This window comes from Culex pipiens, chromosome 2 (genome assembly GCF_016801865.2).
Source record: "Culex pipiens pallens isolate TS chromosome 2, TS_CPP_V2, whole genome shotgun sequence".
NCBI classification, from domain to species: domain Eukaryota; kingdom Metazoa; phylum Arthropoda; class Insecta; order Diptera; family Culicidae; genus Culex; species Culex pipiens.
The window spans coordinates 189342107-189357181 of NC_068938.1; the positions used below are offsets into that span (position 1 = coordinate 189342107).

Here is a 15075-nt window from a genome sequence, read left to right on the forward strand (position 1 = left end):
GACTCATTTCCAGAACTTTAGCAAATTTAGAACCTCCAGGCTGCTCAATCGGAGTGGTTCTTCCCCAAAATCGCAGCCATTTTCCCGGGAATTTCGTCTTTCGCTTGTTTCGTGACGGGACGTTCTGGATGCAAACTTCTTTTCTTTTTTTTCACAAATTAGTCGTTTAGGCCAAGTCTTGGCAGGTTTTTTTTGTGGAGATTCTTTTTGACCATATCGGGAGAACTTTCTTATATTAGTTGGGACGCGTCCCGGGACCAAGTTCAGTGCTTTGGAACGCATCATCAAGTGTGGAGCAGTTTTCGTGGCTGTTTGTGGCGAGAGTTGGAAAACCATCGGGAAATGGTTTTTGGTTGATTCGGTGGAAATAGTTTGTGTGTGTGTTTGTTTGTGGACTCGGTGTTTGCTTTTCGCAACATATTTGAGTGGACTTGAAAGTGCTCTCGAAATGGGAGGAAGAACTTTGATGGTGAGTTGGAAGTGCACTTGAGGGCTGCAATTGGGAAATGTTAAGCTCAGTCGGTAAATTGAAATGAGCTCCCCACGCTTGTTGGGAAAGTTTGGAAGTAGCACGCGATGGAATGTTTCCACAGTTTGTACTTACTGAGCATGATGTTTAAGTGCAATTTTCCAGTAAACTTTTCCCTTCCCCCAATAAGTGTGGTTAATGGGTTTCAGTTGTTTGAGGTTTCCTCTGAACGAGCAAATGGAAATGTGTTTCGGAGAGAATTGATTGGAAAATGTAAAACAGCTTGGCTGTGGCAATAAGCAAGATAAAACAAGTTGAATTGTTGGTCTATTTGCTTTTTACCAATCAGTTAGTACGACTGACAGAATAATTTCAAAATCCATATTTGGTTGCCAACTGGTCATATTGACATGATAGCTCGTATGTACATTTCCATTTGAAAAGAGCATTGACCTGCGCCGTCCAAGGGTGGTGTCTAAAAAAAATGTATCGAATTTCTCGGGAAATGTTCCATAACATGTGAAAAAAAAGGAGGTGTTGACCAGCACTGAGTTTTTCGACGCACCACTCGCAATAACGGGAAAATGACGAAAACGTGAAAAAATACTTTTTTTTTCACAAAAACTGCGATAATTTTAAAAAATTTACGATGACCTATACATTTTTGGGTTCTAACATTTTCGCAACTATTAAACTAACTATTCAATTAAAATTGTTAATTCACAGTTCAATTCTTGCTATTGTCTTATAAATTCTTTGCAACATGGATTTCTTAACAACATGAAACATTTTTTTGGTCTAATCCAGTTTTGAGTAGTTCATAGTAACTAAAATCTGTTTTATTGATATTTTGTTTTAGTCAACCATTCAGTTTTTCAAATCTATGTTAAAATAAAAACGACTCTTAAATCTGCTCAATATAAACGCAAAAATAAAATAAATTTTGGAATAAATATGTAAATAAAGTTAAGTTTTGCGGGGTCCAGTTTATTGTCCACAATCGCTGAAAATCGATTGATTCATATACATATAAATCAAATGTCTTATGATTTCTTAAACCATCTGCATTGTATTTTTTTTGAATTACTTTATATCCTCCATTCTCTTCACACTTCAGAATGGTTAGATTTTTCGTCTGCCAGATTTTTAAATTACACAGTAGACCGATTGTTTGAGCCCTTTTCAAAAAAAATCCCAAGTTTTTTTAAAGCATTTTGGCTGTAGTGGCAAAATAAAAGAAGAAAACCCGCAATGTTTTTACATATTTGGAAAGATGATTGATTTTCCGACAGAGAAATGTCATGTAGAATGAACAATATTGTACTTGTGCTCCCCCTGAAATGAAATTGTAGCGTGACGGGACAACATCTTAAAACTGGACTTTTAAAAGACACTCCAAGACAATCGCTACAGTTTTGCCAGCTTATAATTTTTTAATTTTTGCTCTTCTACACATTATCCAGGGGTGTGCTTATGGGTAGATTTGAGTAGATGTCATCTACTTAGCTGTTTGCTTAAATTTATTAAATTTTTTAAGGAAAAATATTCAAGTTAAACGATATTTTTGACCATAAAAGGGTTTGCACCAAGTTTCACCAATTTCTTGGCTCAATTTTGAAGCGCCCTTTTCTTTTTTTCAAGTCATATGCACTCTTTCTGGAAAGTCAACCAAACATTTTAGTGTTCCAGTGTAGTGCTGTCGCAGTTAGTCGCAAAGTCGCCAAGTCGAGGAGCGATATTTTTTAAATGAGGTTTGTCTGAAGGCGCCCCTAGGATTTAAAAAATTGTATTAAAATTCTCAATATAAAAATTTGACTGGAGGCGCCCCTACGACTTAAAAATTGTATTGAAATTCGCAATATGAAAATTTGACTGGAGGCGCCCCTACGACTTAAAAATTTTATTGAAATTCGCAATATGAAAATTTGACTGGAGGCGCCCTTATGGCTGAAAAATTGTATTGAAATTCGCAATATGAAAATTTGACTGGAGGCGCCTCTACGACTTAAAAAATTGTATTGAAATTCTCAATATGAAAATTTGACTGGAGGCGCCCCTACGACTTAAAAAATTGTATTAAAATTCTCAATATGAAAATTTGACTGGAGGCGCCCTTATGGCTGAAAAATTGTATTGAAATTCGCAATATGAAAATTTGACTGGAGGCGCCCCTACGACTTAAAAAATTGTATTGAAATTCTTAATTTGAAAATTTGACTGGAGGCGCCCTTATGGCTGAAAAAAAATTGATATTATCACAAATTGAATAACGAACGATATGCGCCTTGAACTGAACGAATTGGTTGAAATTTGAGTTTTTACAGCCATTTTTTTTTTGCGTTACGGGACAACGAAAGGAGCACGTTTATGAAAAAAAAAATTCTCCCGTTCAATGGCTTGCAGACCTTATTTGGTCAATAATGAATGAATGTTTTTAAAACATAATAAAAATGAAATTTTTCATTAAAAAAATCGTATTGAAAATTGGTGTAGCTTTGCTAAGAATCGATCAGTAAAAAAAATCATGGTACCGTCAACTGGGGCAAATCGGGACAACACGTTTTAGGGCACTTAAATGCTTCAAATTTGGGAATGAATGAACAAATTTTGTTGCTCTGAATCTGGTCTAACCGAAACCACTTCAAAAAAGCAAAATATTAGGTGGCAATATTGCTTAAACTGCACCCCATGTGTCCTGATTCGCCCCAGATGACGGTGATATTACATCTGGGAAGGGGTACATCTTTTATGTCAGAAAAAAGAGTAATTTTACCATTGAAAATATGTAATTTTACCACTTTTCTGGTGTAATGCCGCTTTTTCAGTTTTAATTGAGGTAAAGTTTCAACATTAAAGAGGTAATATTCAACCTTCCGAAATAATACCTTCAAAATTTACACTATTTTTACACTAATTATGACCTGGTAACCCTGGATGTAATACATATTACCATGATTTTTTTTATTGTATAGGGTTTGTTTTTGATCTCTTTTTACCTAAAAGGCTCTCAACATTATTTTTTCAATCCTTTCCCCAGTATTTTAGATATATCTTAGCTGTTTGTCGGTGTTTCACAGACATTTGAGCTTGTGCAAGACATTTTTTTAGGGTGCACAGACTTTTAAAAAACTTCATTAAATTAACATTTGTAAAATTTGTTGTCGAAACTTATTTCGTTAGTCTTTAGATGCTTAAAAATGCAATTTCTGATGGATTTCAATGACTGTAAATTGGTATTTTTTTTTTTATTTTTCTTGCTCTTGGTGACACCTTTATTTACAAGCAATAATTGTTCCAAAATGGATTATGATGTAACACACAGCTGAAAGGATCTCCAAAACTCTGTTATGTACTTCAAAAGCACTTATTGTATCTTGATTATTCACCAATAAAACCGAATTGAAATTGAATTAAATTGGTATATTTGGATTTTAGACATATGCACAGACATACACAGACTTTTTAAAAGACATTTAAAAAAACCCATTTGACATCCATGGTTTAGGGCCATATTTATGCATTGCTAATTGGCCGCATTAAATGTACGTTTAATTACAGTTTAACAGCAAAATAAGCGTTGTGCAGTCGAAATTGTGCGACCTTTATTGCTTGCTAATGCTAGTGCTAATTGGCCGCATTAAATGCTTTTTAGGAGCCTATGGTTTTAAGTAAGTTTTTTTTGCATGCCTAATGGCACTTGACAGCTAAAACACCCTTGGTTTTAAAGAAGCATGCGATAAAACCGTCATCATATTGCCATTGGGGTTTCAAGACTCTCTTAAAACTTTCATAAAACCTTGTTGAAAGCCATTTGGCTTTTATTGTTACAAGGTTTTATGTCCGAGGCATAAAACCTTATAGAACCTTCTAATTATCTCTAGCTTTTTGGGTGCGGTGAATGCCTAAAGATAACTATGAAGCAATCAAGATGCTACCATAAAATCTCAATAAAACTAGGTGGTGGCTGGTTGGCTAAAAAACATCAATATTGGTTCAATATGTGCAAAAATATGGCCAATTTCGTAAAATAAAAATTGACTTTTGCTAATATTTCTGGATTTCGGCTGCTCAGATGTGTGTTATGATGATACTATTTTGTTGAAACACGAAAATTATGCACTAAATTTAGATGAAATTCATTGTTATTGTTTAAATAGAGCCCTGAAAAGTTACAAAAACACGTATTTTCGAAATGAAAAATTTTGTTCCCTGTGATTGACTATTACATTTTTTTTACAAAAAAATGGCGTTTGTTTTAAAAACCATTTTTGGTTTTTTTTTAGTCAAAATAGGTTTTTTTGGAATTCCTACACCGAATTTCCATATCATCACCATTTCAGGCTGTTAATTAATAATATGATTGTAAAAGAGTCAAATTATTTTGTATACAGTACTTCAGTAGATGACTCCAAAATGACCTCGATAGTTCCCGTACTTTTCAAAATGTTAAAATTTGATGACAAAAATCTCGCTACAAAAGCTCTGGCTGATGTGCGCCGTTAGGATTCATTGAAGCTCAACTAACTATGATTCCATGTCATGTTAACTGGCAAATGACAAACAAATTGGTGCAAAACTTATACTTTCCAAACTGAATATTTGATTAAAACGAATTTCTACTTACGTTTTGTTTTTGCCTTCCTCACTGAGGTAAGGCTATAATCCTGCTACGAAAATTAACTTTTTATAAAAAGCTCGGAGACCCCCATGCATGTACACGTACACCTACGGAATCGACGTAACTCCTTATAATGTGGCCCTCTTAAACCTTGCGGTTTCGTCAACGGATCTTCTTCTTGCGACAAGACTCCGCCTCCCGGGTCTCCTAAGTGTGAAGGTATGGCACGGGGAGAGGGCACCGAATACCTATATTAACACTTAGAATTTTTGCGTTTGCCTCGGGATTCGAACCGGCGACCTCTGGATTGTGAGTCCAGTGCGCGGTCCGATTGATCCACACAGGCAGACACGTACACCTATCGACCCAGAATCGAAAACTGAACAAATGTCTGTCTGTGTGTGTATGTGTGTGCGTATTCCCCTTGGTGCTCAAAATTCTCGACACATGCTGATCCGATTTGATTCAAACAAGTTGCATTCGATCCGTTTTGGTGCCCCATACTGCACTATTGAATTGTTTGAAGATCCGATAAGTAGTTCAAAAGTTATGTATAAAAAAGTGTCAGAGTTGACACTTTGAGTCACTTATCTATATGAAAACTATGTCCGGATCCATCATCCGACCCATCGTTAGTTAGGTAATCAAAAGACCTTTCCAACGAGTCCAAAACATTGAAGATTTGGCAACCCTGTCTCGAGATATGACCACTTAAGTGATATTTATGTACTTTTTGATGCCGGATCTCACTTAAATGCATGTAAACTCTGTCCGGATCCACCATCCGACCCATCGTTGGTTAGGTAATCAAAAGACCTTTCCAATGAGTCCAAAACATTGAATAACTGGCAACCCTGTATCAAGTTATGACCACTTAAATGATATTTATGTACTTAAAAGGAGCGGCCGTGGCTGACTGGTTACGGTGTTCGCTTTCTAAGCGAATGGTCCTGGGTTCGATTCCCATCTGCTCCCAACGAGAAAGTATAGGAAATATTAATCTTGAAACTCTGAACATGAACGAAAAATCAAAGTCGCCCGAGTCGAGGTTCGATCCCCCGTCCTTTGGATTGGCAAGCAAAAATGCTTACCACTACGCCATCACAGCTTGGTGAGCGATGACTGGAATCAGGAATACTGTTACTATCAACTATATACGCGCTGGGTCCTTGTCCATTTGACAAGGGTTCGGAAGTTCTAAATAACGTTTGAACCCGATTGGTGCAAACGTTCTTCAGGGCGGGGCTTGTCGATAAAGCTGAAGTACCTCGCGCTCGGCTAGCCAGCGTAGAAATGGGTCACCGAAGCTCGGCAGAGCTAACACCTTCCAAATGCCTATGCGAGTTATTTGCATGTATAGAATGAAGATCAAAAAATACATGGAAACAACTCAATTTGTAAGAAGCGACCGCGTGGTCCCGTTTGGTTGGTTGCACACACACACACACATTAAATGATATTTATGTACTTTTCTTAAGCCGGATCCCATTTAAATGTATGTAAACTATGTCCGGATCCACCATCCGACCCATCGTTGGTTAGGTAATCAAAAGACCTTTCCAATGAGTCCAAAACATTGAATAACTGGCAACCCTGTATCAAGTTATGACCACTTAAATGATATTTATGTACTTTTCTTAAGCCGGATCTCATTTAAATGTATGTAAACTATGTCCGGATCCACCATCCGACCCATCGTTGGTTAGGTAATCAAAAGACCTTTGCAATGAGTCCAAAACATTGAAGATCTGGCAACCCTGTCTCAAGTTAAGACCACTTAAGAGATATTTATGTACTTTTCTTTAACCCGCCGGCAATCGCGTAAGTGTACTTTGTACACAGTTTGTAAGGGCACTTGTAAAAAAGGCGAAAACACGCGACTTCCCGAAGGTTGCCTAAGCTATGTCCGGATCCATCATCCGACCCATCTTTTGTTAGGTAATGAGTCTTTCCAATGAGTCCATAACATGGAAGATCTGGCAACCCTGTCTCAAATTATGACCGCTTAAGTTATATTTGTGTATTTTTTTTATTGAAAAATAGATGGAATTTGAGGCACAAACCCATCATATTACTAAATGTTGGTAAAAAGTGAGGAAGGCTCCAACCACATAGGTAGATTAAGTTTGTTTTTTTAATGATTTAGACATTTCAACAAGTTATTTTATATTTTTAGATATACCTGAAAAATATTTTTTTCGCCGCCGTGACAAAAAAGTGCTATCCAAATTTTGTTTAAATTGTGTTTTTTTCTAACTCGTTCAATTAGAAATAAATTTCTCATTTTGGCGTGGAACCGAATCAACCACGAAGCGAAATATTTCGCCTGAATGTTTGTTTGCGCGTGCACATCGCGTGGTGGATTCCTGGAAACCTTCGAATGTTCACTAATTTAGCCAGCCAGTTGTTGTTTATCTTGTTTTTACGTGCGTCCCGAGCAGGGGTAAATTACACGGGAATACCATATTTTGGTATTACTTGGCATAATAACAAATACCAAAATGTGCCCTTGGTTGCCCAGTAATAGATGGTATAATACCATGAAATCATACCAAAAAACTGTATGGGGAAGACCAAAGCAATACCAAAACGTGCCATTCCAAGGGCAAATGAATACCAGACAAAAAACAACTTTCCGGGTAAATAAAAATCTCATTGGACAAAAAACATTGAGAATTCTCTATAGGATTACAACGGGAATTCAATTTGGCTAATGGGATTGCAATGAGAAATGGGTAGAATTTTGATGCTATATTTAAATCCTTCGAACAGGCAGGAAAACGAAATCTTGCTTGGAGAGCCAAAAAATATCAGGTAAAGAAAACTAGAGGAATACTGGAATCGAACTCATGACAGGTAAGGTGCAGACACAATTTTAGCTACCCATTTACCAACTGAGCTATCAACGCTTGTTGAAAACGAGCTGCTGCTGCATCAAGATGTTTTAGCTGCAGGCAAAAATATCAGGAAATTCAAAGAAAGAGAAACAAACTAAACCAGAACGAGAAAGGCTATAGCCCAGGCAGCGTGGCAATTTTCGTGGGATTTTCGAGGATGCATGATTCCAACTGAATAGGATTCAACACAAATCCAATATTAAAAGGATTTTAGAACGAAGCTCGAATACCACATGCATACCAACATTTTGGTATTGAAAGAGTTATTTTATCAAATTAACAAAGATTGACATTATTTTTTTAAGTTTATTGATTATGCCGAAAATGACACACAATGTTACGTAAAATCCATTATAAAATTTTAATTTTTTCACGTTAAACCTATTGTTATCGTAAAGTTAATCGTCTAAATATATAAACGTTTTTCTTATCATTTTCAAATGTATCAGCATACTTTTAAGAATGTTAAACATCATTTAAATTAGATTTTTTTTATGAATCACCTTATTTAAATATTTTTATTTAAAATACCTTTACAATACCAATGTATGGTATTCCCTAATTTATAACGTTCATTAAATGACTTTTTTAGACCAAAATAAAATAGTTGGCTTTAATTTGGAGTAGATTTGCGTTTTTAAGTATGTAAGTAAGTAACAGTATGTCAAAATTCGACATTTTCTTAAAATTTGCCCAATAACAAAACAATACCATAATTTGGTATAATACTACAGATTGGTATTAACATACACTTTAGACATTTTTTCAAGGGCTCGCGAAAACCAAAATTTGGTATTGATACCATTGAATGGTATTATTTTGCATTTCCCTTGTTATTTACCCATGCTCGGGGTTGGTGCATTGGACGGGTGGTGGGGGGAATGTTTATTTTTCGGACACTTTTGGACAGATATTAGGGGCGTGGGTTATAATTTCGTTTGGATGAAAAACAAACTTTCGTTTCCGTAATTTAGTGTCAATGCAATTTGTATTTTTTCCCCTAAATGTATCATACCAGTTTTCAAACATACCTAAAATAATTGAATGTAAATATTGAGGTTAAAACAGTTTTTTCAAGCAACGTCCATAACACGAGATATCGCGAGGAGGGTTGACCTTTGCCACTGAAATGTTGACTTGCGGAACATTGCACCCTGACAAGCGGGATGATGAAATTGTCAACTCTGGCCCGTGCATGAGTCAAGTTGATATCAATGCAGAGCAGAACCTGCGCTGATGGAGCAGACCACAATTCAAATTTAGTTATGCAAATCCATCTTCTGTTCAATTCGTCATGGCGAGATTTCTGTCACATTTTTGTTTCAAACGGAACTGCCATGGAGAATCTCCCTCCCCGAATGAATAAGTGGCTAGGAATGTTATCGCGCACCGTAAATCAACGGCTCGGTAGAATTTTATTCCGTTTTTTTTTTGTTTTTTGCTGCTTGAATAAAATTTTAAAACAAATTTCCTCGTGGGGTGGGAGGAATTCGTTATCGTGTGTTTGGCGAACGTGCCGGTTTTGGCGCGTGAACGTCACCTTTAAAATGTGTCAATTTTGTATTAATATTCCATCGTTTAAATCATCCCAAACAGCTGTGCGGCTTCCTGGTTGTGCTGGTAGCCGTGGAACGATGTGCTGGAAGTCGGTCCGACGTCCGGCAGCAGCTGCGCTCCGAGGTGGTGTACAGCGAGCGGAACCACAAGGAGGGTGAGTCATCCTCGATTTTCCCCTTGATGATTCTTGATGAAATCTGATTTTCAACAGGACGTTACAAGTACGGTTACGCGGTCAAGAAGGGCGAATCGCAGTTCCACCACCAGCGCTCGCTGGACGGGGCGATGTACGGATGCTACGGCTACGTGGATCCCCAGGGCAAGCTGTTCATAACGCACTACCTGGCGGACATGGCCGGGTACCGGCTGGTGAACATGGCCAATCCGGACCGGAAGCTGGCGGAAAGGATCCGGAACTTGGGGTGGGTGGTGAGACTTATAGTTTTGGAAGTAGAACTAATTGATACAATTTTCGTTATAGTACCGCGGATAGTCCCATCGATTTGCAACATTTGTTCCCGGCAGAGTGTCAGGAGGATGGGGACATGAAAACGCTGAAGGAAACGGCTGATGCAATGAAGGCGTCGCTAGCGGAATCTGGGGATCAGAGCGCGTCTTACCGATCACGATCGTCATCGCACTCGGTATCTTCTGGAAGCCAAGATTCAACAATACGGGGAACAAGTACGGCAAGCCAGACTTCTCAGTCGAATTCCGGTCAACAATCGACATCTTATGGGTCACGATCAAGCTCTACAACGGGATCATCAGAAAGTGGATATTCAAAAACCAAAGGATCATCAGACTTGTTGAAGAGTACTTCAAACATTGAAGTAGATCAGGTTAAATCCAACCAGAATCAATTGGGATTCAAGGAATCCTTTGGAAACGACAGAAAAGTTCAGACATCTCAGTCGGTAACAATCACTAAACAACAGTCCAGCTCCCAACAAGCTTCTGACGGCAAATCCAGCGTAGATTTGATCAAAACAAATGTCAACAGAGGATCCAATCAGGGCAAGACTTCCGTTGGAACGTTAACTGCTTCAGAACCAAAGTTTGTCATGAAGTCCAACACGAAGGACTCATCGGTCAGCTTTGCCGCTTCGGACTCGAACAGGTCGTCAACATTGAAGAAGACTGGTGAGGATCAAAAACTTGTCGAAAGTAGTGCGATCATCAAGGCAACAGCATCAGGATGGCAAGACTCAGTTAAAACATCTCAATTTGGAAGTACTGGAATATCTGTCGTTAAACAGACTGCTGGGGCCCAGCAATCGACTGAAGGTAAAGCGACGATGAAGTTATCAGCAGTTGCTGAAGAAACTACAAAACCTTTACAAGAGACTGGAGAAATCGCGAAAGATGGACGTTTTGACGCTCCTGAGAAAACTGAAGGAAATGCCGACTCATTAAAAATGTCTGAAGGATCCCAATTCAATAAAGTCACTCATACGACTGGTTCTGCTAGTCTTATAAATGAAAATAAGGTTGAAGGGATGGTAATTGACACAAATGAAGGACAAGTGAAGATGGTCACAATTGGTGAGTCCTCGAACTTAGCAGCTACGAAAGCTGAAGGATCTACAACAACTTCACAAGTGATCAGTGAAATCAATAAAAACTCAGAAAAGCAGATCACTGCTGATGGGGTTAAAGAATCGCTAGGCACCAAGGTTGCCGTGAAACAGCAAACTTACCAAGCCACTTATGAAGAAGCAGGAACTCGAAGCGCAGACAGTAATTCAGCAGGAACTAAGACCACATCCCCAAATACTGCCGGTAGTACAATCGTAGTTACCAATACGAAGAAAATCGCTGGAAATGATCAGTCGAAGTCTTCTGAGGTATCAAACTCTAAGAAGATCGTCGATAAACTGGAATCTACTGGTACTTCGTCAAGTTCGAAGTTTAACATAAACGAAAACACAGGGAAGATTGCAAATGAGAAGATAACCGAAGGGCAGCAGGCTTCATTTGAATCGCTGAAAGAATCTGATAAGACATCAGTCAAACAACAAAGTACTGGAATTTCAGCAACATTGAATAGCGAGGAACAACCAACTGATAAATTGTCAAAGAAAGACGCCAATATTGGATCACTTGTTGAAACAGAACAAGAAGACTCTGCAGGAGTAAAGATTCTCGACAGAGATTTCTTGAACGTTAGAGAAAGTACTCTAAGTGAAGGCAGTGTTCAGAAGGTGTCGGTTGACCAAAGCAGGACTGATTTACTTTCTGATTTACCAACTGTGGGTTCCTCGCAAGCTTCAGAATGGTCCACAACTGATTCTAAAGTAAGCTCGTCAACTATTGCAAAGACATCGGGACAGAAAGGTTCACAAGGTATGCTGAATCTTGGAACAATGGAATCAACTGTCTCAAAGGGAGTTGTCCTTCCAAAAGAAGTTCCATTAGCTTCTGGTTCGGTTGAGCAGACATTGTCTGCGAAAGAAGGCGCGGATAGCGTTAGTTCTGGAACAGCGGAAACTATTAAAGCGACTGGATGGAGAACGTCTGAATCTAAATTTGGAACCAACGCTTCAAGAAGCAAATTGGATGTGACTTCCAGTTCTCAAAGTGCAGCTTCTGGAACTAATGTGGCTCACGAAACAAAGAAATCTACTTTCTTGGAAAAAGCTGAAGTAACTTCAGGTTCTAAGGTAGCCTCTCAAGCTACTGGTCAGCAAACGTCTGAATCTCAAACTGAGATCAACGTTTCAGGAAACAAATTAGATGTGACCACCAGTTCCACTGAAGCAAGAACTAGTGTAGGGAAATCTGAACAGAAAGCTTCTGGAAGTAATGGGGCTCACGAAACAAAGAAATCTCCTTTCTTGGAAAAAGCTGAGGCTACTTCAGGTTCTAAGGTAGCCTCTCAGATAAATACAAATGTTCAAGGACAGTCAGTCAAGCTTGCAGCAGAAATCCCCGATGTGGCTAATTATGAAGAGATCAATCTTAGATTTGATGACGATGATGCTTCAGACGTGGAGGCCGGTGTCAAGCAGTCCTCAACTTCCAGTACATCATCAAGTAAGAAGACAGACCAGGGTGCCTTTTCAGGCCGTAGCAGTTCAGCTGTGTATCGGGGAACTGTCAAATATGCCAACTATGCTATCGGAAGCAATCAAGCTACGGATCAGAGCAAAACAACAACTGCTACTAAAAGCGCTGAAGTTCAGCGGAAGGTTCCGCGTGGCAAGGCTCGAGTTCAGCAGCAGACTGAAACGAGGTTGGAGCAAAATGTTGCAATGAATCTTCATGTTAGAACCGTAGCTAAAAGCCGAATGGGAGCAGTTACTGTCGCTGAGTACATAAAGGATTCTACGTCTAGTGATGCTTCCAAGATGCAGCAAGCAGAATCAGTACAGCAGAGCACTGATATGAGTACAAAACAAGAGGAAATCTCGGTTAAGTCTATCCAGACGTTTAAGAGTGACCAAGAATACAGTACAAATAAGCAAAATGTTGAGGTATCGTCTGATCAAGTCGTTGCAGAAGATCGTGTCATGCAAAAGGAATCATCTAATGTTGGCGGTTTGAAGCAAGGTGCGGAGCAATCCGGTACAATTCAAACCAGCCAGAAGTCTATGAGTAAGCAAGAATACAGCACCAACAAGCAGACAATCGACGTATCTACCGATCAAAGCAAGGTACAAAACCAAATTGTTTCTAAGGAATCAATCAGTGCAACAGAGTTGCAAGATTCTACGAAGTCTGAGACAGTACAAAATCAACGCTCCTCCGAAACTAGCTCTGGAAGGTCATACAACCAAGCTAAAGCAGAACAGTCAATGAAGCAGGTTAAAGAATCGTCGAAGGATTCTGCTCCCATCATACGATTCGCGATCCCCGGAATAATCCAACAAGGATCACCAGTCCAGGGACGTCGTAGTTTCGTCGGGATCCCAAACTTGAACGGCATCTTCCCCACGAACTCCCAGTCCCGAGTGGGTACCGTACCCGTAGGCGAAGATGACTACCCGCGATCGGAAGTCATGAGACTACCGGCAACACCCCGACCCTCGACTCCAGCCTCACCGGATGCCGTCTCGGTTTCGTACCAACTGCCGAGCGGAACCGATCGCACCCCGGTCACTCCGAGACCCACGACCGTCTTTCGACCGACAACGGCCGGATTCCCGGCAACAACCGTAAAGTCACTCATTTACAGGACGACAGTTGGTCCAAGTGGGGACATTTACGATGAGATCGAAGAGGAACCCGAGCTGGGAAGTCGTCCAACGTTGATGTCACCGCAGATTCCAGAGCAGAAGCCACCAATCGCTACTTCCGGTGGTGTTACGGTGATTCCATCTATTAGCCAAGGTGTCTTAGTTGAAAACACTGCATTGCCGCACTGTTCCGATGTTACGCTGATGATTCCGGCCGACGCAAAGCAGATCTTCGTTCGGACCAACTCTCAGGCGTTCCGAGTTTACGGAGCTGGTGACCCGAACGAGCGAATCCGCCTGGTTGAACCCGGAGTGTACGAGGTGAATCTTGGCGCCACCAGTGGAATCCAGTTCAACCAGTATCGAGCTGACGAAGGCGACTGGAAGAGATCGAACAAGCTCCAGCTGGACATGGATCGCAGCTTCGACTATGGTGAGCTGGTGCAGAAGCCGTTGTACAGCCGCGCCCAGTCGGCAACAACTGGTGACGGTGGCAACCAGGCGCGGCTGAACAATCCTTATCTCCCGCTGGTGCCGGCTCCCGTGGAAGCTCGTAACGCGGTAGGATCGGCGGAACCAGTTCTGACACCCGAGCAGCGTTCGCTGCTCAGCTTGGTGCCATCCTGGAAGAAGGTTCTACTTTATTACTAATTGACCCCGCAGCTGAACCCCGTTGGCAACTGAAGATCCGATATTCGCGCAGAAGACAATGCTCTGGCTCCAACCTGGAGGCACTAAAATTAAGTTTATTTGATAAGTATGCTAATGAAGTCGTCGTTGCAGCTCTCCGAAAACAGTTGTTTTGTATTTGATCAGCAAAGAAACTCCACGGCTTCGAAAACAATCCCTGAGCGGGCCGCGTTCAAGTTCAAGAAGATTTGGAGAGGAAGAAATAAAAACAAAGCCCAGAATTGCGACAGATTTCGGCGCGCATCATCGATCGTAAAATCGTGATTTAGAGTGATCTTTTGCCCTCTCCGGGTGACATTTTCGGAGCGAAACGGCCGGCGACGAGGGTGGTCTTCTTTGAAGCGGTTGATCGGATTTTGATGGTGGTGCTTTGAGATATCAGAACAGAACATTGAAATGATACCATTTGGGCTGGAAATGATGGAACAAATTGTGCTTTGAAATTTAGAGATATAAAATGTTAAAATTCAAATTCACTACAGGAAACAAAAAGACCAAAAGACAAAAACGACAAAAACGACAAAAACGACAAAAACGACAAAAACGACAAAAACGACAAAAACGACAAAAACGACAAAAACGACAAAAATGACAAAAACGACAAAAACGACAAAAACGACAAAAACGACAAAAATTACAAAAACGACAAAAACGACAAAAACGACA

General features: G+C 39.9%; 1 protein-coding gene across 1 annotated transcript; it reads left to right on the top strand.

Annotated features, from left to right (window-relative positions):
- On the top strand, positions 1-14513 carry LOC120429577 (uncharacterized). Its single transcript, XM_052707069.1, has 5 exons — positions 1-469; positions 9581-9695; positions 9753-9963; positions 10023-10684; positions 12128-14513. The coding sequence occupies exons 1-5, from the start codon at positions 449-451 to the stop codon at positions 14368-14370; spliced, it is 3252 nt and encodes a 1083-aa protein (XP_052563029.1). The 5' UTR covers positions 1-448; the 3' UTR covers positions 14371-14513.
- Positions 14514-15075: the final 562 nt, after the last annotated feature.

Excerpts from the sequence above, each read along its gene's own strand:
- LOC120429577 (XM_052707069.1), top strand. The coding sequence starts at position 449 with ATGGGAGGAAGAACTTTGATG. Across the intron at positions 470-9,580 it reads TGGGAGGAAGAACTTTGATG|CTGTGCGGCTTCCTGGTTGT; the intron begins GTGAGTTGGAAG and ends CATCCCAAACAG. Across the intron at positions 9,964-10,022 it reads GAAAGGATCCGGAACTTGGG|TACCGCGGATAGTCCCATCG; the intron begins GTGGGTGGTGAG and ends TTTTCGTTATAG.